The following is a 23,633-nucleotide window of genomic DNA, read 5'->3' as shown; positions in this document are numbered from 1 at the left end:
GCCCATGACCCCAATTCACTATTTGCTTCTTTTTTTTTTATGTCCCTTTTTCTGTTCTGTCTTGTCTGTCTTAATGGACATTTTTTGAAACCAAATTTAAGAGGTGCATGTGGTTCATGAATTTTGCACAAAGTCAATAATGTTTTATTTTTCTTAGAGCTGTTTTGCAACTTTTAAGGTAAAAAAGTCCAAGTGTTTTGTAAAATTACGCAAAAATATCTGGCGGGCATGAAATCTCTCCGGGAGAAAACTAAAGTACATTTGCTCCAAATTTTACAACCTTTAAACAATTAAGATTTTTTTTTTTTTTTTTTTTAAACGGCTAAAAACATCTTTAATACCAAATCTCCACCCACAATGGCATAATCATAAGAAAGTCAGACGCACGCAAAAAAGACTTTAAAGAAGAGTTAGTCACAAATGCAAGACAAATGAAAAAGGCCAAAAACTAAGCAAAAAACAAGTGCAAAAATGAATCTGGCCGCATGTGTTGTTTCCTGTTACAACCAGGAATGTTAAAGTCTGAAAGGGCCCTAGTGGTCAATGTGAAAATTGCAAGATTTTGATTTTATTTTTAATACAGTGTGATATGGGGAAAAAATATTGCCAAAAATTAAAAAAAAAATAATAATCAAACAACATTCTGACGTAAACGATAGGTTATTTTCTAATTATGGTTTCTCTTTTAACCCCGATTGTACGTGATTGAGGGATAATGATGTGTGGAGGGAGGCGCAGGAGCTGAGCTCCCTCTGCACACTGCAGATAGCGGCTATATTTAATTGCCAGCATCTGTCTCTAACAGCCGCTGCCGGACATGATCTATGGCCAAGGTTATTAATTATTTAAGCGCCGCTGTCAATCTCAGAAGGCGGCACTTTAAAGGAATGCACGCAACTGCTCACGCTTACTGGCTCCCATTGGCGCAGTGGGATCTGATCGAGAGGCTCCAGTGGGTTACTGTGTTAGCCGCGGACCCGATGAAGGCGCCATCGCTGCCAGTTTGGTACTCTTCTGAAGCTCATCTATACAGTGTGTACGGAAAGTATTCAGACCCCTTTCATTGCAGCCATTTGGAAAATTCTAAAAAGTTCATTTTTTTCTCATTAAAGTAAACTCTGCACCCCATCTTGACTGAAAAAAAAACAGTAATGTAGAAATTTTTGCAAATGTATTAAAAAAGAAAAACTGAAATATCTCATGGTCATAAGTATTCAAACCCTTTGCTCAGTTTTGAGCTAGTACAGCCATGAGTCTTCTTGGGAATGATGCAACAAGTTTTTCACACCTGGATTTGAGGATCCTCTGCCATTCTTCCTTGCAGATCCTCTCCAGTTCCATCAGGTTGGATGGTGAACGTTGGTGGACAGCCATTTTCAGGTCTCTCCAGTCAAGAATGGTCGCAGAGTTGCTCTAAAGCCACTCCTTTGTTATTTTAGCTGTGTGCTTGGGGTCATTGTCTTGTTGGAAGGTAAAACTTTGGCCAAGTCCGAGGTCCAGAGCACTCTGGAAGAGGTTTTCATCCAGGATATCTCTGTACTTGGCCACATTCATGTTTCCTTCAATTGCAACCAGTCGTCCTGTCCCTGCAGCTGAAAAACACCCCCATAGCATGATGCTGCCACCAACATGTTTCACTGTTGGGATTGTATTGGGAGGTGATGAGCAGTGTCTGTTTTTCTCAACACATACTGCTTAGAATTATCACCAAAAAGTTCTATCTTCGTCTCATCAGAACAGAGAATGTATACATAGTCTGGGAGTCCTTCATGTGTTTTTGAGCAAACTCTATGCAGGCTTTCATATGTCTTGCACTGAGGAGAGGCTTCCGTTGGGCCACGCTGCCATAAAGAATACAAACACATGGGCCATGCACACAGTGAACAAGTCTGTAGGACAGTGTTCACACCACCAAAAGACTGAGAAACACAAGGGCACAGTAAAACAAACGTATAAAAATACTCTGTTGTAAAAAAGTAACAGTAAACAGCAAGTGCTAGTAAAAAGGTGATAAAAAAACAGGGTATTTGGTTGACACTTTTTTTGCAAAAAATGTATACTAAGCCTCTCTACCAACGTCAAGGTAACCCACATCAGAGCAGTCCCTATCTGATGTATTTAAAAACTGATCATGTGTATAGTACCTATATGAGCCGTTCTGACAGGTAATGTCCATGTGGACACGCTGCAGAGAACGGCATTTATGTGCATGGCTCACAAGGGAGGGGTGGAGACCTCCCTAATCTTGCAAAAGCAAGAAACAAATTGAATACAAACACATGGGCCATGCACACGGTGGTACTATACACATGATCAGTTTTTAAATACATCAGATAGGAACTGCTCTGATGTGGGTTACCTTGACGTTGGTAGAGCGGCTTAGTATACATTTTTTGCAAAAAACTTGTCAACCAAATACCCTGTTTTTTATCACCTTTTTACTAGCACTTGCTGTTTACTGTTACTTTTTTACAGTAGAGTATCTTTATACGTTTTGTTTTACTGTGTCCTTGTGTTTTTCACTCTGCCATAAAGGCCCGACTGGTGGCGGGCTGCAGTGATAGTTGACTTTGTGGAACTTTCTCCCATCTCCCTACTGCATCTCTGGAGCTGAGCCACAGTGATCTTGGGGTTCTTCTTTACCTCTCTCACCAAGGCTCTTCTCCCACGATTGCTCAGTTTGGCTGGACGGCCAGGTCTAGGAAGACATCTGGTGGCCCCAAACTTCTTCCATTTAAGGATTATGGAGGCCACTGTGCTCTTAGGAGCCTTGAGTAATGCAGATATTCTTTTGTAACCTTGGCCAGATCTGTGCCTTGCCACAATTCTGTCTCTGAGATCCTTGGGCAGTTCCTTTGAGCTCATGATTCTCATTTGGTCTGACATGCACTGTGAGCTGTGAGGTCTTATATAGACAGGTGTGTGCCTTTCCAAATCAAGCCCTATCAGTTGAATTAAACCCAGCTGGACTCCATGGAAGGAGTAGAACAATCTCAAGGAGGATCACAAGAAATGGACAGCATGTGACTTAAATATGAGTGTCTGAACAAAGGGTCTGAATACTTATGACCATGTGATATTTCAGTTTTTCTTTTTTAATAAATTGGCAAAAATGTCTACATTTCTGTTTTTTTTCAGTCAAGTTGGGGTGCAGTGTACTTTATTGAGAAAAAAATGAACTTTTTAGAATTTACCAAATGGCTGCAATGAAACAAACAGTGAAAAATTTAAAGGGGTCTGAATACTTTCTGTACACACTGTATGCTACCTTTCAAAGAAGATTGAGATTTACACTATATACTGCTTCACCCACTGGAAAAACAAAAAACAAAACTATTTATCGTCACGGCCATAAAGGTCAGATCTATCGAAATATAAAATGAATTAGCCCGATATGTAAACACGTAATAAAAAAAATCAAGAATATTTATTTTCTCCTCCGTTTCATACATGCTGTATATGTGAATATATAGAAGTGAGGTCCGATCCCTTTGTCTGGTAGTATTATAGGGGGATCTCAGGCTGTAGCTTTGCTAAGAGCCCCTCTGTTACATATGAAGCCGCGCTGTAGTATGTGATTTCTCGTTCCTTACAGGCGGATCTCCAGACCAGCTCACAGAGGTTGAACCTGTCTGCGTCCAGTGCTGTGGTGTCAGAGCTCAAACAGGACAGCTGTATAGATGACGTCATCCATCATGAAGTGAAGGAGATAGGCACACACATGTGGGTACAGGGGAGCTGCTGGGGGGCAGCGTCCTGTTCTAAAATATGTGGTTTGATGATGGGAGCTGCATCTATCCTCTTCTCTGCTCTCCGTGTTTCAGATTAGTGTGTGCCGTCAGCTACACCACACAGACTGGGGAGAAGATGTACTTTAGGAAATTCTTCAAGTTTCAGGTGAGGAGTCCAAAAATGTCTCATTGTGAACTTGTGATGTCCATCTATTTATCAGCAGCTCGAGTTCTTGCTTCTGTTCGACACAAGAGTGTTCCCCAGTGCTGGACAGAAAGGGGCTGACATATTGGCTTATTTCAGAAGCTGGGCCAGACCCCTTGTCTGTGACCAATACAGTAAGGGAAAAGGGGGTCTGGCTTAGCTATTGAAATGAGTTATCAAGCTCTCTTTATGCCTAGCACTTTGGGGCATCTTTGGAAATATATACTACTAAACTATATGCCTGTTTTCGGAACGCTGCTAAAGGCGATCATTCTGAAGTAGACAATCCCTTTAAAGTTTTTCACATGAGTCCTCTTCCTGAAGAGGAAATTAAGCATTTCTCTGTGCTCCAGAGGGAGTCCCCCTGTATTGAGGTCTCCAGAGGGTGTCCCCCCTCTATTATATCCATATCCCCTATTGGGGGTACAGGTACAGGTTGTATAGAGCTGTCTACAAACTTGCGATGTCCAGGTTCTTTCAATGATTTGGAGGAGCTGGGGGGACTGATCCCTTAATAACACGTCTTCTGTCTTATCACAGGTTCTTAAGCCTCTCGACGTCAAGACAAAATTTTATAATGCAGAGGTGAGTGAATGCCATATAGTCTGACATGTAATTGTAAGGAGCGGTGACTTTATTGCAGACATTAATGACATCACCTGAGCAAATCTGAGCTCCATGGCCGTACAGCGCTGCATAAAATTGCCCCGGTATGGCGCCAAATCGATGCATCTAGAGGAGGTTAGCTCTGCAATATGGAGTCTCTGCATGCTTCCTTATGATAGCAGTGGCATCTGGAGTTATTGTAGCAGCCCATAGAAGTCTATGAATACTGTATTCCAACTCTCCACAACTTGGTGCCATGTTTCTCTTTGTAATGTATGTTAATGTGATTTTTCAAGTACAGAATACCAATAGATCCAGGATTTAGATATTTGGCGCAGGTAGTAAAATATCAATCTGATCATTCCATGCAAGTGTACGTATCAGTTTCTCGCCCCTCTTTGCGCCACATAACTCACTGTTTCCATAATATACCAGATCCATCTATATATTACACCCAGCTAGTACTGGTATGTGAAATGTCACCAATGTAAGGCAGCCCTTGTGTTTCCAGCTAATCCTATAGAGCTGCAGGTGTATCCAGAGTTCTGTGATATCACATGTATGTCTTTATGGCTCCTCACTTTGTGTAATATGAATGCATGCTTATCTCTTTACTAATGGAGTAGCATCCTTTACTTTTGCAGTCGGGGTATGTAAACCACTAAGTGACTGTTAGTAACATGCTTCTGTATGTAAATGTGGTGGTGGGTTACTACTAATTTAGAAAGTCCAGTGATCATTCCATTTTTGCATTACGTAAATATCTGATAGGTGGTGTCCTACCTCCCACCTTCTGGTTCAAAGAAAAGCCAAGGAGGCCAGTGAGGTTCCCAGCAATTTGGACCCTCATCAGTCAGACAATGATGGTTTATCCTATCAGTATCTGTTCTGGTGGGGTGAGTTGTTTTTTGGCTACTTAGAGGGAATCTGACAGCTGATGGATGCTTCCTGAACCACAGAAGAATCAGTCTGGCTGAGTTATTGTAGCCATGCGTGTTTTACTCTGAAACTCTGCACTGTTTTAGAGCGGACATCCGCGGGTGGGGATGACTAGTCCAAGAGGTTGGTCCCACTGTCAGTCTAGGGGAGCTGTGCGAGGAGAAGCCGCGAGGGACCGGCCTCTTGTACTAGTAATCAACACCACATTCTTGCCGAACACTTCTGAAATTTTTTATTTTTTTTTAAATACCCAACATTTCAGAGGTCCGTTTTTTCACGGATGGAGCGCATACCTATTGTCTATGAGGCTGTTCACATGTCTGTGTAATTTTGTGAACTGGATGGTCCACTTATTAATCGCAAATTAAAGGGGTATTCCCATCTCCAAGATCCTATCCCAATATGTAGTAGGTGTAATAATAATATTATTAGCAAACACCTCCAATTAGAAATGTAGTATAGTATTTTTGATTCCTAATCTCTCTTCCTGTGAAGGCATCGCAGGACTTTAGGTATCTATGATTGCGTCGACTGATAATCAGTTAGTTAGCTAGTTGCTAGTGGTCATAACCATGGATACCTAAGGTCCTGCGATGCCTTCACATGAAGTAAGAGAGATTACGAATCAAAAATACTATACTACATTTCTAATTGGAGGTGTTTGCTAATAATATTATTACACCTACTACATATTGGGATAGGGTCTTGGAGATGGGAATACCCCTTTAAACTCGCCAATACAGGTCGATGGGTCTGTGAAAAAAAATCAGACAGCACTCAGATGCCATCTTTGTGCTTGTCTGTTTGTTTTTTATTGATCGAGTCTTGGGAAACCTCCGGCAGTTTTTGTTTTGCATATGAGAAAACCAATGGTAACTGGTGAAAAGCGGATCCAAAATGCTGATGATAATCTTTTTGCATATGATAACAATCACGGACATCTGAATGAAGCCTTTAAGTATATATGGCTGCAATAACCGAGCCGGACCGTGGTTAGGGCGTCAACAATCAGCTGTCAGGTTCCCTTTAATGCTACGTGTGCCATCGCCATTGGGAACAGCCAATGTTATATATTCTCTCTCTTTTTTATATGGGATTTAAACACCTAAGTGCCTTATTCATGTTCCCAAAATGTGGGACCTTAAAGGGGTTCTCTGTAAGGCAACAAGCCTCCCCTCGTTTGGCATTTTGGAGAATTATTTATTACTCTTTTTCCTGTCTACACAGCGAAGATTAATTCTGCTATGTTGGGAAAGGAAATAACCATACCCGAGCCCCATTTTATTCCCACGGATGCATTTGTTAGTTTTTTAGTTTTTTTTTTTTTTTTTTTATCCACCTGAAAGCAGTAGTAATATTGATTCGATGCTGGACACCCATATCTTTTGAAGTGTTTGTCCAGAATTATTTATTTTTTATTTGGGGATCTTTTTGTAACTACGGACCTAAAAACTAGCAGGCCGGTATTTGCTAACTACTTGCCTGTTTTACCCGGCGCCGGCTCAGAGTGGTCACCGTGGGCTCCTGCCGGTGATTCAGCTGCACAGTATCAACAGAGCAGCTGTTCCTCTTCCAGCTGCTCTGCTGACGGGGTGTGACTACTGATGCCATACTGATTGACTGCTGGCTCCCCGCAGTTAGGCAGCGGGGAGCTGGCTGTTAATCAGCATGACCCATCAGCAGATAGGAAGCATATGAAAAGAGATAGTAAGGCACCAGTTACACTATGCAGCTTTCAATTGTCGAGCACTAATCGCTGCACTCTGCATATAAGAGTGTTCGCCTGGAAACCACGTAGACAGGGCACTAGCTGTGTGCATGTGAGCCAAGTGGTGCAAATTCCATACAGTGGTGGCCAAAAGTATTGGCACCCCTGCAATTCTGTCAGGGACATATTACCACCACATACACGTGACAAATACCACCATACCATGACCAGACCACACATTATCATTACATAGTCACCGAATAATACTACCATAAGGATCATGAATAAAAACACATTACTAATACACAGGAGCTCTGTATACAGTGTACAGTGCTGGCCAAAAGTATTGGCACCCCTGCATTCTGTCAGATAATACTCAGTTTCTTCCTGAAAATGATTGCAATCACAAATTCTTTGGTCTTATTATCTTCATTTAATTTGCTTGCAAGGAAAAAAACACAAAAGAGAATGAAGCAAAAATGAATTCATTGATCATTTCACACAAAACTCCAAAAATGGGCCAGACAAAAGTATTGGCACCCTCAGCCGAATACTTGGTTGCACAACCTTTAGCCAAAATAACTGCAAACAACCGCTTCCGGTAACCATCAATGAGTTTCTTACAATGCTCTGCTGGAATTGTAGACCATTCTTCTTTGGCAAACTGCTCCAGGTCCCTGATATTTGAAGGGTACCTTCTCCAAACTGCCATTTTGAGATCTCTCCACAGGTGTTCTATGGGATTCAGGTCTAGACTCATTGCTGGCCACCTTAGAAGTCTCCAGTGCTTTCTCTCAAACCATTTTATAGTGCTTTTGGAAGTGTGTTTTGGGTCATTGTCCTGCTGGAAGACCCATGACCTCTGAGGGAGACCCAGCTTTCTCACACTGGGCCCTACATTATGCTGCAAAATTTGTTGGTAGTCTTCAGACTTCATAATGCCATGCACACGGTCAAGCAGTTCCGTGCCAGAGGCAGCAAAGCAACCCCAAAACATCAGGGAACATCCGCCATGTTTGACTGTAGGGACCGTGTTCTTTTCTTTGAATGCCTCTTTTTTTTCCTGTACACTCTATGTTGATGCTTTTTCCCAAAAAGCTCTACTTTTGTCTCATCTGACCAGAGAACATTCTTCCAAAACATTTTAGGCTTTCTCAGGTAAGTTTTGGCAAACTCCAGCCTGTCTTTTTTATGTCTCGGGGTAATAAGTGGGGTCTTCCTGGGTATCCTACCATACAGTCCCTTTTCATTCAGACGCCGACGGATAGTACGGGTTGACACTGTTGTACCCTCGGACTGCAGGGCAGCTTGAACTTGTTTGAATGTTAGTCGAGGTTCTTTATCCACCATCCGCACAATCTTGCGTTGAAATCTCTCGTCAATTTTTCTTTTCCGTCCACATCTAGGGAGGTTAGCCACAGTGTCATGGGCTTTAAACTTCTTGATGACACTGCACACGGAAGACACAGGAACATTCAGGTCTTTGGAGATGGACTTGTAGCCTTGAGATTGCTCATGCTTCCTCACAATTTGGTTTCTCAAGTCCTCAGACAGTTCTTTGGTCTTCTTTCTTTTCTCCATGCTCAATGTGGTACACACAAGGACACAGGACAGAGTCAATTTTAATCCATGTTAACTGGCTGCAAGTGTGATTTAGTTATTGCCAACACCTGTTAGGTGCCACAGGTAAGTTACAGGTGCTGTTAATTACACGAATTAGAGAAGCATCACATGATTTTTCAAACCGTGCCAATACTTTTGTCCACCCCCTTTTTTTAGGTTTGGTGTGGAATTATATCCAATTTGGCTTTAGGACAATTCTTTTTGTATTTTTTTCATTGAAGACAAATTAAATGAAGAGAATAATACCAAAGAATTTGTGATTGCAATCATTTTCAGGAAGAAACTGAGTATTATCTGACAGAATTGCAGGGGTGCCAATACTTTTGGCCACCACTGTATATAGTGAAACTTGAGCCATATAAGCTATAGAAATGGAACAGATAATGCACTCACCAACAGTGTTGCTTGATAATAGTCCTGTTTATTTAGGATTACACATGCGGAGGGGTGGTGCAGGTTCTGGGGTGCAGACCCGTTGAAGCGCAGGACTCGCGCGAAACGGCCGTTGTCCTCTTACCCCCCGCACCCTAGAACCTGCACCACCCCTCTGCATGTGTAATCCCAAATAAACAGGACTATTATCAAGCAACACTGTTGGTGAGTGCATTATCTGTTCCATTTCTATAGCTTATATGGCAGCAGAGAGGAAGAGAAGCAGCTGCTCTGTCAACGTGATGTCAGCGGAAGCCGATGAATCACCGGCAGGAGCCATCTGTGACCGCTCTGTGCTGGCATAGATCTGCGCCGGGCACAATCTGCAGGTAGGTAACTACCACCTGCCTATTCGTTTTTAGGTGCATAGGAAGAAAAAAAAAGAAGTGAATTCTGAAAAGATCTAGTCCTGAGCTTGCTCTGCGCAGGTGGATGCCTCCCGGTAGTTCTGGGTGTTGGTCATACAGACGGGACACGTTCTAGCTTATACTAATGCTATGTGACGCCGTAATTTAATATGTTTATTTCGTTCTAGCATTCCTGTTCTTTAACATTTAACCCTCATTTCTTTCTCTAATTATTTTTTGTTTTATTTCCCCCATTAGAGTGACCTCAGTTCTGTGGTAATTTTTTTTTTTTTTTCATCATTTTATTTAATTCTGAAGCGCTACCTAAATCTGACGTTTGTGCCTGTCTTAACAAATAAATCTCATCCTGAAATTGCCGCTTAATGGAAAAGCAAAGTCACAACCAAATTTGTTGCCATTTGCGTTGTTACATTTCTATGGTTATTTTTTTCCCGGAGTAGTCTTATTGTTAGAAATTGCCCATGTTCCTTCTGGCACACACTATTTTTCTTTTTTTTTTAGCATTTCTGTAACCATATTATGGAAGAGAATTTCAGTTCTGACTGGGTTTAATGAAGTAAAAACTTGCAAGATTCTAGGGATCTGTGACCCTGGCAGGTCGAGTCACTAAACCCACAGTTATCTGGAACCCTCATCTGTAATATGGCACAAAATGGTGTCCGTATCATGCCCATGTGTAAATGGCCCCGTGTTTAGAATGACTTTACTTCATCGGGATCAAGCACTAAATCCAAAACTGTATCCGAACACATCCGGATTGGTGACGCCTAAACGTTTAGTTGCGGACCTCGCTTTTCCATGTTGACGCTTAATGTTAACTCCACTTTTTCAAGCTCCACTAAGCCCTTTCACCTTACGCTGAGAATCGCTTCATTGATATTTACCCAAAATTTGTTTCAACAATTATCAAAGCAATGGATGGTGGGATAGTAAGCAGTGTTTGGCTTCAGAACTGGATATGCCAATTTTTGGAAATAACTGGATCCACTAATAACAGCATGGGAAAGAGAAACACTAAGATTGCCGTGGATTATTATCACGAGAGGGATGCAATGAATTAAAAAAATAAATAAATAAAGACAACAAGCGTTGATTTGAAGTTGGTTCCTCATCTGCTGTTGTAACCCGACTGGACTCTTCTTTTGAAGGCTTTATACTTTAATTTTAGAGATTCCTCACATACATATTCTTTCAATCGGCCATTAGTAAAGTTAGCCATTGATTTTGGAAAAAACAAAAGCATGCAATTCATTTTTTTCCTTGCTTTGTGCATTTGATCACTTGCAAATTAAGAGGTTTGTTCGAGGACTCAGATTTTTTTTTTTTTTGTTAATTTTTTTTCCTTGTGGTCTATAGGTTGGGTCCAATATTGCACTTCACAATATAATTCTCCATGTCTTGTACAAACACGTCTAGTGAAGATGAGGATGGTCCAGTATAGAAAATCATTCATCTGATGGTTCAGCTCTTATACCTGCTGCCCCCCGTGACTGTTAAGCCCCCTCATACACTTTAGGTGGCTATGTAGATAAAAAAGAAAAAAATAGTAGACGGCACTTTCTTGTGATTTGAGCAAAAAAAATAGAGAATTTATTCCATGCCCAAAGGCTCATTATGGGAGACGAAATATCATATACACTGCTCAAAAAAATAAAGGGAACACTCAAATAACACATCCTAGATCTGAATGAATGAAATATTCTCATTGAATACTTTGTTCTGTACAAAGTTGAATGTGCTGACAACAAAATCACACAAAAATCATCAATGGAAATCAAATTTATTAACCAATGGAGGCCTGGATTTGGAGTCACCCCCAAAATTAAAGTGGAAAGACACAACAACAGGCTGATCCATCTTTGATGTAATGTCCTTAAAACAAGTCAAAATGAGGCTCAGTATTGTGTGTGGCCTCCACGTGCCTGTATGACCTCCCTACAACGCCTGGGCATGCTCCTGATGAGGTTACGGACGGTCTCCTGTGGGATCTCATCCCAGACCTGGACTAAAGCATTCGCCAACTCCTGGACAGTCTGTGGTGAAACGTGACGTTGCTGGATGGAGCGAGACATGATGTCCCAGATGTGCTCAATCGGATTCAAGTCTGAGGAACGGGCAGGCCAGTCCATAGCTTCAATGCCTTCATCTTGCAGGAACTGCTGACACACTCCAGCCACATGAGGTCTGGCATTGTCCTGCATTAGGTGGAACCCAGGGCCAACTGCACCAGCATATGGTCTCACAAGGGGTCTGAGGATCTCATCTGGGTACCTAATGGCAGTCAGGCTACCTCTAGCGAACACATGGAGGGCTGTGCGGCCCTCCAAAGAAATGCCACCCCACACCATTACTGACCTACTGCCAAACCGGTCATGCTGAAGGATGTTGCAGGCAGCAGGTCGCTCTCCACGGCGTCCCCAGACTGTCACGTCTGTCACATGTGCTCAGTGTGAACCTGCTTTCATCTGTGAAGAGCACAGGGCGCCAGTGGCGACTTTGCCAATCCTGGTGTTCTGTGGCAAATGCCAAGCGTCCTGCACAGTGTTGGGCTTTGAGCACAACCCCTATCTGTGGACGTCTGGCCCTCATACCACCCTCATGGAGTCTGTTTCTTACTGTTTATGCAGACACATGCACATTTGTGGCCTGCTGGAGGTCATTTTGCAGGGCTCTGGCAGTGCTCCTCCTGTTCCTCCTTGAACAAAGGCGGAGGTAGCGGTCCTGCTGCTGGGTTGTTGCCCTCCTACGGCCCCCTCCACGTCTCCTGGTGTACTGGCCTGTCTCCTGGTAGCGCCTCCAGCCTCTGGACACTACGCTGACAGACACAGCAAACCTTCTTGCCACAGCTCGCATTGATGTGCCATCCTGGATGAGCTGTACTACCTGAGCAACTTCTGTGGGTTGTAGAGTCCGTCTCATGCTACCACGAGTGTGAAAGCACAACCAACATTCAAAAGTGACCAAAACATCAGCCAGAAAGCATTGGTACTGAGATGTGGTGTGTGGTCCCCACCTGCAGAAGCACTCCTTTATTGAGGGTGTCTTGATAATTGCCAATAATTTCCATGTATTGTCTATTCCATTTGCACAACAGCATGTGAAATTGATTGTCAATCAGTGTTTCTTCCTACGTGGACAGTTTGATTTCACACAAGTTTGATTCACTTGGAGTTATATTCTGTTGTTTAAGTGTTCCCTTTATTTTTTTGAGCAGTGTACTTTGCAGAAAGACAAAGGCAAATAGTCAGCTCACCCTCGTAGCACTCGGAACCAGCAGTGCAGCAGGAGTCCAGTGTAGGAAAGAAGTATGTTCCAGCGTCAGAATAGGGTTAAAACTTGAAAAATGTATTGTGGACAAATGGATAAAATCATCGCCCTAGGTCACAGCCAGCCGAAATGTAGTGATTAGCAAACGCATTTCAGACCTGCGTCTTTAATCATTGCAATGATACATTTTTAAAGTTTTAACCCTATCCTGACGCTGGAGCATACTACTTTCCTATCATATACTTTGGGCGCGGAATAAATACTCTATTAGCCCGATACTTTAAGACCAGCCTGGTTCATACCAATCTTGATAAGTAGATGGAGTCAGACGCTCTTGCTTCATGAAGTGGCGTGCACCTCTTCATGAATCAGGAGCCCTGGACAAGTGGCGTGCACCTCTTCATGAATCAGGAGCCCTGGACAAGTGGCGTGCACCTCTGCACAACAAAACCTACTCCAGTCTCCAGAACTTTGCTGCTAGTCATGAGTTTGAGTGGCGTGAGAATGCAAGAAATCACATAATTTTAGCGCAGCCGCCAGTTGCCCCAAAATTATATGACTTTTCAAAAGCTTTTTATGTCAGAATGCTGGTGTAACAGCTTTGATAAATTGGGCCCTATGAATGAGCCAACCTCTTGTTCGTTGGGTGAAGTGATCTTTCTCGCACCACAGAAAAATCATTGATCTCGGCAGCACATCATCCCGCATAACAGGACTCGCGCTGCTGAGAACAATGGCAGCCTATGTGCTCAGAACAATGTATTACAGATCACTGAGTGCTCATCGTTCAGAGCGGTCTTCCTATGTGATCAGGCTACGATCGGCGTTTTTTTTTAGTGCCACTGGTTGGTCAATGTAAACAGACCTTTGTAGCGCCAAAAGTCTCCTGTGTAGCTCCATAGGCATTCTGTCCACTATATTCTACAGATTGGCTCTGTAAGACATATGACTTAAGATGCCACATTATTTTTTCTCTCTTCTCTTTCATTTATGCAGAATGAATAAAAAATCCTATTTTAAAATTGAATTCGTTGTACAACAGTGTGCATGAGACCTAAAAGTATATCTCGTGGCCTACAAGAGTGTGACCACCAAGTCGGCCTGACCTCTGAGCACAGTGATGAGCTGCAGTGGTCGTGCCAACATATTCAGCACGAGACAGCTGAGCCTAGTGATTGGCTGTAGTGGTCATTCCAACGTATACAGCTGAGCCCAGTGATTGGCTGCAGTGATCATGCCAACGTATACAGCACGAGACTGTTGAGCCCAATGATTGGCTGCAGTGGTCACCTACTATAGACAGAATATGTGCAGTACTCCTGTAAACAAAGACCGGGGACGAGCAGCAGAAAGGCGGCACTGGAGTGTCAAGCAGGACTTACCTGCTGATCTAAAGCCGACCAAGCCTAGGAACCTTTTTTTTTTTTTTTTTTTTTTTTTTTTTTTTTTTTACAAAACTGAAGAACCCGTGTAAAGATTCCTAGAGGATTATTGTCACCCATGATGCCCTTTTAGACTGTGATGAGGTCAGGAAAAGCGTGGCCAAAGAGAGAACCACACAGTGTTCGGACCCTTCTAAAAGCCAAACTTTTCTGTCCATCCCTTTTACTACATACAAGTGCATTTTTATAATACAATACTTGTATTTTATGATTTTCTGGAAATATTAGAAGTTGCTGTTAATCTCAGCTCCTGTTCATGGCTCCTGTAAGAACCTGGTCCTATCCCGCATCCATCGCTTGCACCAATATACCATATAACTAACTTTGCTTCTGATTCTTACGTTTGGGATGCCGGTTGGAACGTCCATTTTAATTGTGGTAACTTTGATTTTTCAGGCATGACACTAATCACATTCAATAATAATGACGCTGCTAGTGGTATGATTCCATCATGGCTGACTCTAGTAGGCGAGGGGCTGGGGTCTAACACCGCTTTGGTTTTGCAGACAGATGAAGTGTTCCTGGAAGCGCAGATTCAGAATATCACTACGTCCCCGATGTTCATGGAGAAGGTTTCTCTAGAGCCGTCCATTATGTACAATGTGTCTGAGCTGAACAGCGTGGTCAACAACGGGGAGGGGTAAGGACAGATTAATGCCCTATAATGCATACAGAAAAAAACTTATTAACACTGGTAAAAAAATTAAAGAAGGAAAAATCCCACAAATCTTTCTATATGTTAAAGTATGCAATTGATTCATGCAGTATATTCCATCTAATATCCAGAATAAAAATATACACACATCAAACAGTAAAAGAAATGATTATATTTTATGTTAAACAAAGCCAGTTAAAAGCTAGGAGATTGTCAATTATATATACAATAAATAAAAAGTATAAACATATAATTTGATCAATGATTTCATTTAATATGTATGTATATAAATAGGGTTTTGAAAACAGAGGTTGTAGATATTTGCATAAGTTAGCCCAGAAAGACCAGTAAAAGCATATAAGCTAGTAAAATTATATACATTTATCAGGGCATTGACGGCAAATGAAAGAGTTGATTAAACGAGGAATAAAACCTCAACCCAAGAAGAATTCTTTAATAAGATACTGAGCCGTAAATAAGATAGTGAGCCATAATAGCAACATGAACACCCCTCCTGCTGTTCAACCTCTTACGCCGACACACGTTTCGCTTATATCTTCTTCAAGGGTGGCTAAAAACTAGTGTCGAAGTGCGAGGTTGGACTGAAAAAAAAAAAAAAAAAAAAAAAAGTGATTCAAATTAATAAAAGGACAACAGGACCTGGTTGCAAGGCAAGGTACAATATAGCTTTCACTTTAGTAACATAATCCAAAAAGGTATATCAATTTAGGCCAATACAAAAACAATTCGTAGATCTAGAGGCCAAAATAAAAACCATATTCATAAAGTACAATTTACATATATTGACAATCACTGTCAATATAAATACATTGATCTAAGCATCAATCATATATAATGATCCAAACTAGTAGGAGTGTAATTGTACAGCGAAAGCATAATAAAATGTTACTGTAGTGCAAATGAACTATATCTAGAGGGTCACGCCTCTTATATGTGCTTATATTTTACATAAAAATCCACAAATAAAGGCAGCACATCCAATAAAGTGAAAAATCAAATATTCTTTTATTCTCCCACGCCAGCTATTTTCAGCTCTCAATGCATTATATAGATATATAGATGAATATTCTTTTGGTATTTTTACACATCCGGACAATAATGATCTCTGTGCTGCAGGTTGTCTACATTTGGATCTAAGACTTATTTGCAGCCTCTGGACACACGGCAGTACTTGTATTGCTTGAAACCTAAGCCTGAGTTTGCTGAGAAAGCTGGTGTCATCAAAGGGGTCACCGTGATCGGCAAGTTGGACATCGTCTGGAAAACCAACCTAGGGGAAAGAGGACGACTTCAGACCAGCCAGCTGCAAAGAATGGTACAGAATGACTCCAGAGCCTCATATCTGAGCTAAGCGTCTTGGTCCTAAAGTTGGTTAATCTGCAGACTAATATAAAGCTTCACAGACCATCCTATCAGAAATGAGAGCTAGTAATAAATGATGGATCATTTCCATATGTTCTTACTTCATCTTGCTGAGAAGGTTGATATTTCTGTTCCCACTTGTAAGAAACCTTTAGTGTGTGCTCAAACAATACACCGCGTGCAGAATTATTAGGCAAATGAGTATTTTGATCACATGATACTTTTTATACATGTTGTCCTACTCCAAGCTGCATAGGCTTGAGAGCCAACTACCAATTAAGTAAATCTGGTGATGTGCATCTCTGTGATGAGGAGGGGCGTTGTCTAATGACATCAACACCCTATATAAGGTGTGCTTAATTATTAGGCAACTTCCTTTCCTTTGGCAAAATGGGTCAGAAGAGAGATTTGTCGGGCTCTGAAAAGTCCAAAATTGTGAGATGTCTTGCAGAGGGATGCAGCAGTCTTGAAATTTCCAAACTTTTGAAGCGTGATCACCGAACAATCAAGCGTTTCGTGGCAAATAGCCAACAGGGTCGCAAGAAGCGTGTTGGCCAAAAAAGGCGCAAAATAACTGCCCATGAATTGAGGAAAATCAAGCGTGAAGCTGCCAAGATGCCATTCACCACCAGTTTTGCCATATGTCAGAGCTGCAACATTACTGGAGTATCAAAAAGCACAAGGTGTGCGATACTCAGGGACATGGCCAAGGTAAAGAAGGCTGAAAAACGACCACCTTTGAACAAGAAACATAAGATAAAACGTCAAGAATGGGCCAAGGAATATCTTATGACTGATTTTTCAAAGGTTTTATGGTCTGATGAAATGAGGGTGACTCTTGATGGGCCAGATGGATGGGCCAGAGGCTGGATCAGTAAAGGGCAGAGAGCTCCACTCCGACTCAGACGCCAGCAAGGTGGAGGTGGGGTACTGGTATGGGCTGGTATCATCAAAGATGAACTTGTGGGACCTTTTCGGGTTGAGGATGGAGTGAAACTCAACTCCCAGACCTACTGCCAGTTTCTGGAAGACAACTTCTCCAAGCAGTGGTACAGGAAGAAGTCGGTATCGTTCAAGAAAAACATGATTTTCATGCAGGACAATGCTCCATCACATGCATCCAACTACTCCACAGCGTGGCTGGCCAGTAAAGGTCTAAAAGAAGAAAAAATAATGACATGGCCCCCTTGTTCACCTGATCTGAACCCCATAGAGAACCTGTGGTCCATCATAAAATGTGAGATCTACAGGGAGGAAAAACAGTACACCTCTTGGAACAGTGTCTGGGAGGCTGTGGTGGCTGCTGCACACAATGTTGATCGAAAACAGATCAAGCAACTGACAGAATCTATGGATGGAAGGCTGCTGAGTGTCATCATAAAGAAAGGTGGCTATACTGATCACTATTTTTTTTTGGTTTTTGTTTTTGCATGTCAGAAATGTTTATTTCTAAATTTTGTGCACTGATACTGGTTTACCTGGTGAAAATAAACAAGTGAGGTGGGATTATATTTGATTTTTATTAAGTTGCCTAATAATTCTGCACAGTAATAATTACCTGCACAAACAGATATCCTCCTAAGATAGCCAAATCTAAAAAAAAACCACTCCAACTTCCAAAAATATTAAACTTAGATATTTATGAGTCTTTTGGGTTGATTGAGAACATAGTTGTTGATCAATAATAAAAATAATCCTCTAAAATACAACTTGCCTAATAATTCTGCACACAGTGTAATGGAGAACTTAGGCTGCGTTCTCTTCTCCAGGCTCCAGGATATGGCGACGTGAGGCTTTCACTAGAGACCATACCGGATACTGTCAGTCTGGAGGAACCATTTGATATTACATGTAAAATCACTAACTGCAGGTAAGACCCCACTTCTGTTCACAGGCTGCTTCGTCTCGGGTATCATACTTGTATCTTGGCACATGTGTAGTCGCCATGTCATCTGTGCCACTCACTGAGCTGGACGACAAACCTTTAAAGGTAATTTTACTAAGGCCCACGATTGGCTTGGTAATCAGCTCGTCTCATCATTTATGCCGCCTAAAAACGTTGTCCTGGATCATGGCTCAGTGTGGTTGGCGATCTGCCCAGATAAGTGTGCCTTAGTTTGATCACCTAGCCATATGCCTTTTTGGTGCTTGCCTTCTCCTCAGTTACACCCTTGGTGATAGCGGATTGTTGTACTGTGCTCTTTATGAAAGTTCATTGATATTTATAGTTTAGCTATACATTTAATGTCATGACAAAGAGTTGGGCTTGGTACTCCTATTCCTCAGCTCTAACATGAGATATTGCTTGTCACTAAAGGGTTTGTCCGGCCTTAGGGTACAAGTTTGCAATCATTCTAGGTGACTGCAGACTTATGAATCATCACATCGCACGCTGTGAGGATTCTCAGACGCCAAGAGTGGCGGAGCAATTTGCATACATGCGGTCACGTGCCGACTAGACGTGCACAGCCTCGCTCAATGCAAGTATACGGAGTGAGGCCGGACATGTCTAGTCAGAATGTGGCTGGAAGTATGTAAATCACATACTTATGGTCACATGACTGCCAGGATTCACAAGTCTGCAGTCGCATAGTGACTGACTGCAGACTTGTACCGTATAGCCAGACAACCTCTACAAGAATACAGCCATCGCGCATAATAACATGATTTCTTACGGTGACATATAATTCACAGTGCGTAGTTCCTTGTCCTCTATCCTGTGTATATAATTGAGTAGTTAGATTCCCTTTAAGGGCATATTATATGATTATATATCAGCAGGTTTTTCGTATGCAGTCTGAGAGCAGCATGTTGTAGGGCAGAGACCCTTATTCCAGCTAAGTCACTTACTAGGCTGTGTGTTGCTGTTTCACGAAAATCAATGTTTTATCAGCAGGAGATTATTACAGGACAAGGTGTCTCATGCCTCCTAGGCAAGTGCTCTGTATAACCCCGCCCCCACCACTGATTAGCTGCTTTCTGTCAATTCACAGTGCACACAGAAAGCTGCCAATCAGTGGTGTGGGCGGGGTTATACAGAGCTCCGCATTCTGAGCACTGCTAGATCTGCAGCCGATAATGCTGTGATTGTATTAAAGTGACAACGTGCATACCAGCAAGTGGCACATTGCTGGAATCAGGCTCTCAGCCCCTACATCATGCTGCTCTCAGATTTCATAGCAAAACCTGCTGACAGATTCCCCCTAAAGAGTAAATGGTTTGTAGCTTTTTACTTTTTGCTCTAATGCCTTGGCCTCCAAATTGACTATATGTGCTTGGCACACCCACTGTTTCCTCCAGTAACCCATTAGGGTATGACCATGTAGCATTGATTGGCGCTGAACAGCAATGCTATACACAGCGCGCGGCCAGGCGTGGCACTGCCACCAGAAGCGATCAGACATGTGCTTGATGCTGAACCATTGTGCTATGACACTGATAAGTGATCCATCCTTCTCCATCCCCTCCAGCAGTGAGAGGACTATGGACCTGATTCTGGAAATGTGCAACACTAACTCCATCCACTGGTGCGGCGTTTCAGGAAGACAGCTCGGAAAACTGCACCCCAGCTCATCCATGTTTCTAACGCTGACTCTGCTGTCATCGGTGCAAGGACTGCAGGTGAAGACTGTGAAATATGGGGCCACAATAAACAGAAAAAAGTATTGCAGCCTTCTATCTAGATAGGTAGCAAAAACCATTACACTTGCCAAAGTTATAAAGTGCAACTTGGCTCTGAAAGCCAGGGTTTGAGAAAACTCAACTATTTAACCCTTTTGGCTCCGTAGTCAAATATTAAACATGCAGAGTGCCACCGTGCTGCCCAGGAAGACTGATTAACAAGACATACACTATATGGGAAATAGTATTGGGACACTACATATTACACCTACAAAACCTTTGATGACCTCCATTTCTATTAATATGGAGTTGCTCACCATTTTGCAGCTATAATATCTTCCACTCTTCTGTTTCCAGTCCAGTGGCGGCTGCATGCTTTACACCACTACATATAACACTTGTGCTTGGTGATGTAAGTCTTGCATGCAGCTGCTTGCCCATGGAATCACACTTATGACGCTCCTGACACAGTTTTCTTGCTGATGTTAATGGCAGAGAAAGTCTGGACCCTGCAGTAATGGATAATGCATAATCCTCTCCTTTGTTTCAATTGACATCTCTGGTGTTGGAGCCATGATTCATGTCAGTCCACTTGGTGCAACAGCTCTCCAAGGTGTGATCACTCCTTTTTAGATGCAGACTAACGAGCAGATCTAATTTGATGAAGGTGTTAGTTTTGGAAATGAAAATTTACAGGATGATTCCATATTTTTTTCCTCAGAATTGAGTGATTCCATATTTTTTTCCCTCAGCTTGGTCTGAAAAAAATTCCCCTTACTGAGTACCACATTTTTAATCTTGATTTCTTTTAGTGTTTCTTAAAGTCTTAAAGTTGCCATTTGAAATGACTTTAGTTTTGTGCCATGTCTGTGATCTGCTTTTTTTCAACAACTTTAAACAACTAAATGAACATCCTCCGAGCCCGGTGATTCCATAATTTTTGCCAGGGGTTGTACTTGGGTGATGGTGGAATATTTAGGAGGGACAAAACTTAATGAACTGACTTGTTACACTGGTGATGTCCTATTATAGGACTGTGCTGATATCGGTGAGATTTTTACCATGAGCCATTCTGTCACAAGTGTTAGTAAAGCCAGACTGCACACGAGGGGCTGCATGTTATATACCAGGGACTGAATGAAAAACCTAAATTAAATTCTAAAGAGGTGTGTTCCAATACTTCTGTCGTTATGTTTGTATGAGTTTATAGACGCCGGAATATTTTTCTATAGCATAGATTAAAAGGACTCAGAATGACTGTTCAAACAAAGTACAGGTGCACCCTTGGTGTGGCCAAACAGTCCAGTGCACCTACCCACCTACTTGTTTTCCCTCTCTCATCCTCACCCCCTTCTTTGATTGACAGCTCTGACTTTATACAGCTAGAGAATGGTAAAGGTAGATGGGAAACAAGTACGTGGGAAGGTGCACTTAAATGTTTGGCCACACCAAGGGTGCACTGAGCACCTGTACTTGGTTTGAACAGTCCTTCTGTCCTGACAGACTCCTCACTTTAAGGTTCTGCTCACACTAAGACATCAGCTATATTGGATGCTTTTCAGAATAGAATAGACACTGACAAATCCTGGTTGACCCAATTACTTATGATGGAATCCATGAGCTTCCATCGGGGTCCTGAGTTTTTTGACAACAGTGATAATGTGCTGTTCTTGCCCTATAAATAGTGGCAGCCCATAACACCAGTGTGAACGTACATTAGCTACAAATCAAATTAAAAATCCCCTTAATAAAATCTGTTGTGCTGTACCAGTTACTGTAACACACTGTATCTGCTCTTTATTCCACCAGAGCGTTTCCGGCCTGCGGCTAACGGACACGTTTCTGAAGAGGACCTACGAGTACGACGATATAGCACAAGTCTGCGTAGTGTCTTCAACCATCCAGGTTGAAAGTTGATTGAGACTTTTCTTTTTTTTCTTTTCTTCTCTGAACTTTGAAGACCAATGTTTCCAAATTCACAAATTGAGCGAGCCCGGATTGTACCTTCCCAAACATGAGGCCCGTTTTATTGTTTAGCATTTTCCGCAGTCGGTTCAATTTTTATTTTTAAAATTGAAATATTGTGTCTTCTTACACTGTATTTTATCTCACGTTCCAGGAAATAAAGTGTACATATCCATTTATTTATTTTATATGACTGGTTAGCCCAAAAAAAAAAAATGAAATGTTTGGTATTTGGTAATCCCATATTTTGGCACCAGGTATATCATTGGGGTCGGTTGGTGGTCGCGTGCTAATTTTATGCTGTATAGTTACAATTATTATGGTCTACTTGTTAAATTTAACCAAATTTTTTCTTTTTTTTAATTCATTTCCCATTGTAATTACATATAAAGAGTCAGAAAAAAGATCTGTTGTTTTTTTTTTTTTTTAAATGTAGAAAATAGATGCAATTTTTGTTCATTGCCTGTGTCAGAATTGCAGCCCCCTCTGCAATATCCCTATTCAATTAAGTGTTCAAGATTAAGGAAAAAAAAGATCCTGTGGGGTTCTTTCTTTTGTTTTTTTTGCCCCCCTCCAAAAATCATGGTACATTTGTCCATTGTCTGCTCTGCCCCATTCACCTGAATATTCACTTAAAGGGAACCTGTCACTTTGTACATACAGTCCGATCTGTGTACAGCACAGTATAGAGAAGAAGCCGAGCAGAATGATATATCCGTTTGTTGGAAAAGATTCAGTTTAACTTGTATTTTGTTCATTTAAATCCTTAGTGTTGGTGTGGATGAGTCCAGTGGGCGGTCCTATCAGTGATTGACAGCTATCTGCATGCACAGTCATACAGGGAAGACTTTCAATCACTTAGTAGGACTGCCCACTGGACTCGTATACATACAAACACTAGGGAATCGATGAATAAAATTAAGGTTTCACTGAAACTTTTTTTGTGGCAAAAGTTTATTTTATTCTAATCAGCTCTTCTTACTCTATAGCATCCTGCCGGCAGATCAGATACAATTTTCAACGATACAGGTTCCCTTTCAATAGGGAATATCCCACAGCTATGAGCAGATGTGGCACTGCTTTTGGAATGAAAAGTGAGACCTATTTTTCTAGTCCTGATTAACACTTTTAACCTAGACTGATCTGCAATACCAGACACAGCCTGTGGACAGATGTGGCGCTGTTTCTGAAAAAAACAAAGGCAGATCCCTTATGTTCTATGGAATTTTTCTAATCAGCCACTATGTTGTCACTTCGACTGCAATGCCTTTCTCTCTTGACCTTTTTTATTTCCATTTACTGGAAAGTAATGGTTATTTCATTATTTTATTTCACATCATTGCACATTTAATTCTGAATACCAATGCCTGTTGTGGACCAATTATTGTATTGTCAGGGCAAGAAACCATTTAGCTCTCCAAGCTAAAGAATATGTAAGTATGTTATTTTATCTGTAAATAAAGGACTCAAATCAATTTTCTTACACTTTATTGGGTTTGTGCCGATTCAGACTGTTTGAAAAAGAAGCAGGTAGGCAAATGGTTTTTCTACCCCCTTCATCTTTTCTAATTACACTTACAGCTTTGCTTTTTTTTTTTTAGACTCTTGATTCCCAGATTTTACCCTACTGTATTCCTATACCTTCTGCCATAAAATGTATTACATGACCAGCTAGAGCCAGTACCATC

The 23,633-nt window shown here is 41.6% G+C and overlaps 1 protein-coding gene across 4 annotated transcripts in view; it reads left to right on the top strand.

Annotated features, from left to right (window-relative positions):
- The window catches only part of TRAPPC13 (trafficking protein particle complex subunit 13), a 38,733-nt gene extending 15,313 nt beyond the window's left edge, over positions 1-23,420 (top strand). The window contains exons 5-13 of one of the 4 annotated variants that reach the window (XM_073680232.1): positions 3,596-3,723; positions 3,825-3,897; positions 4,477-4,521; positions 9,850-9,867; positions 14,828-14,961; positions 16,114-16,312; positions 18,129-18,229; positions 19,833-19,980; positions 21,790-23,420. In XM_073680232.1, coding sequence (XP_073536333.1) covers positions 3,596-3,723; positions 3,825-3,897; positions 4,477-4,521; positions 9,850-9,867; positions 14,828-14,961; positions 16,114-16,312; positions 18,129-18,229; positions 19,833-19,980; positions 21,790-21,897 — 954 coding nt within the window. In that variant the 3' untranslated portion in view covers positions 21,898-23,420. Of the gene's footprint in view, positions 1-3,595; positions 3,724-3,824; positions 3,898-4,476; positions 4,522-9,849; positions 9,868-14,827; positions 14,962-16,113; positions 16,313-18,128; positions 18,230-19,829; positions 19,981-21,789 lie in introns of all 4 variants that reach the window. The other 3 variants (XM_073680231.1, XM_073680234.1, XM_073680233.1) reach the window with 3 other exon arrangements.
- The last annotated feature ends 213 nt before the right edge of the window (positions 23,421-23,633 follow it).

The sequence above is a fragment of the Phyllobates terribilis genome, unplaced genomic scaffold (assembly GCF_046119375.1).
Source record: "Phyllobates terribilis strain yellow unplaced genomic scaffold, ASM4611937v1 Scaffold_1__5_contigs__length_1240528914, whole genome shotgun sequence".
Taxonomy (NCBI): domain Eukaryota; kingdom Metazoa; phylum Chordata; class Amphibia; order Anura; family Dendrobatidae; genus Phyllobates; species Phyllobates terribilis.
Note: the sequence above shows the minus strand (reverse complement) of the source record. Positions and strands in the feature narration are given on the sequence as shown.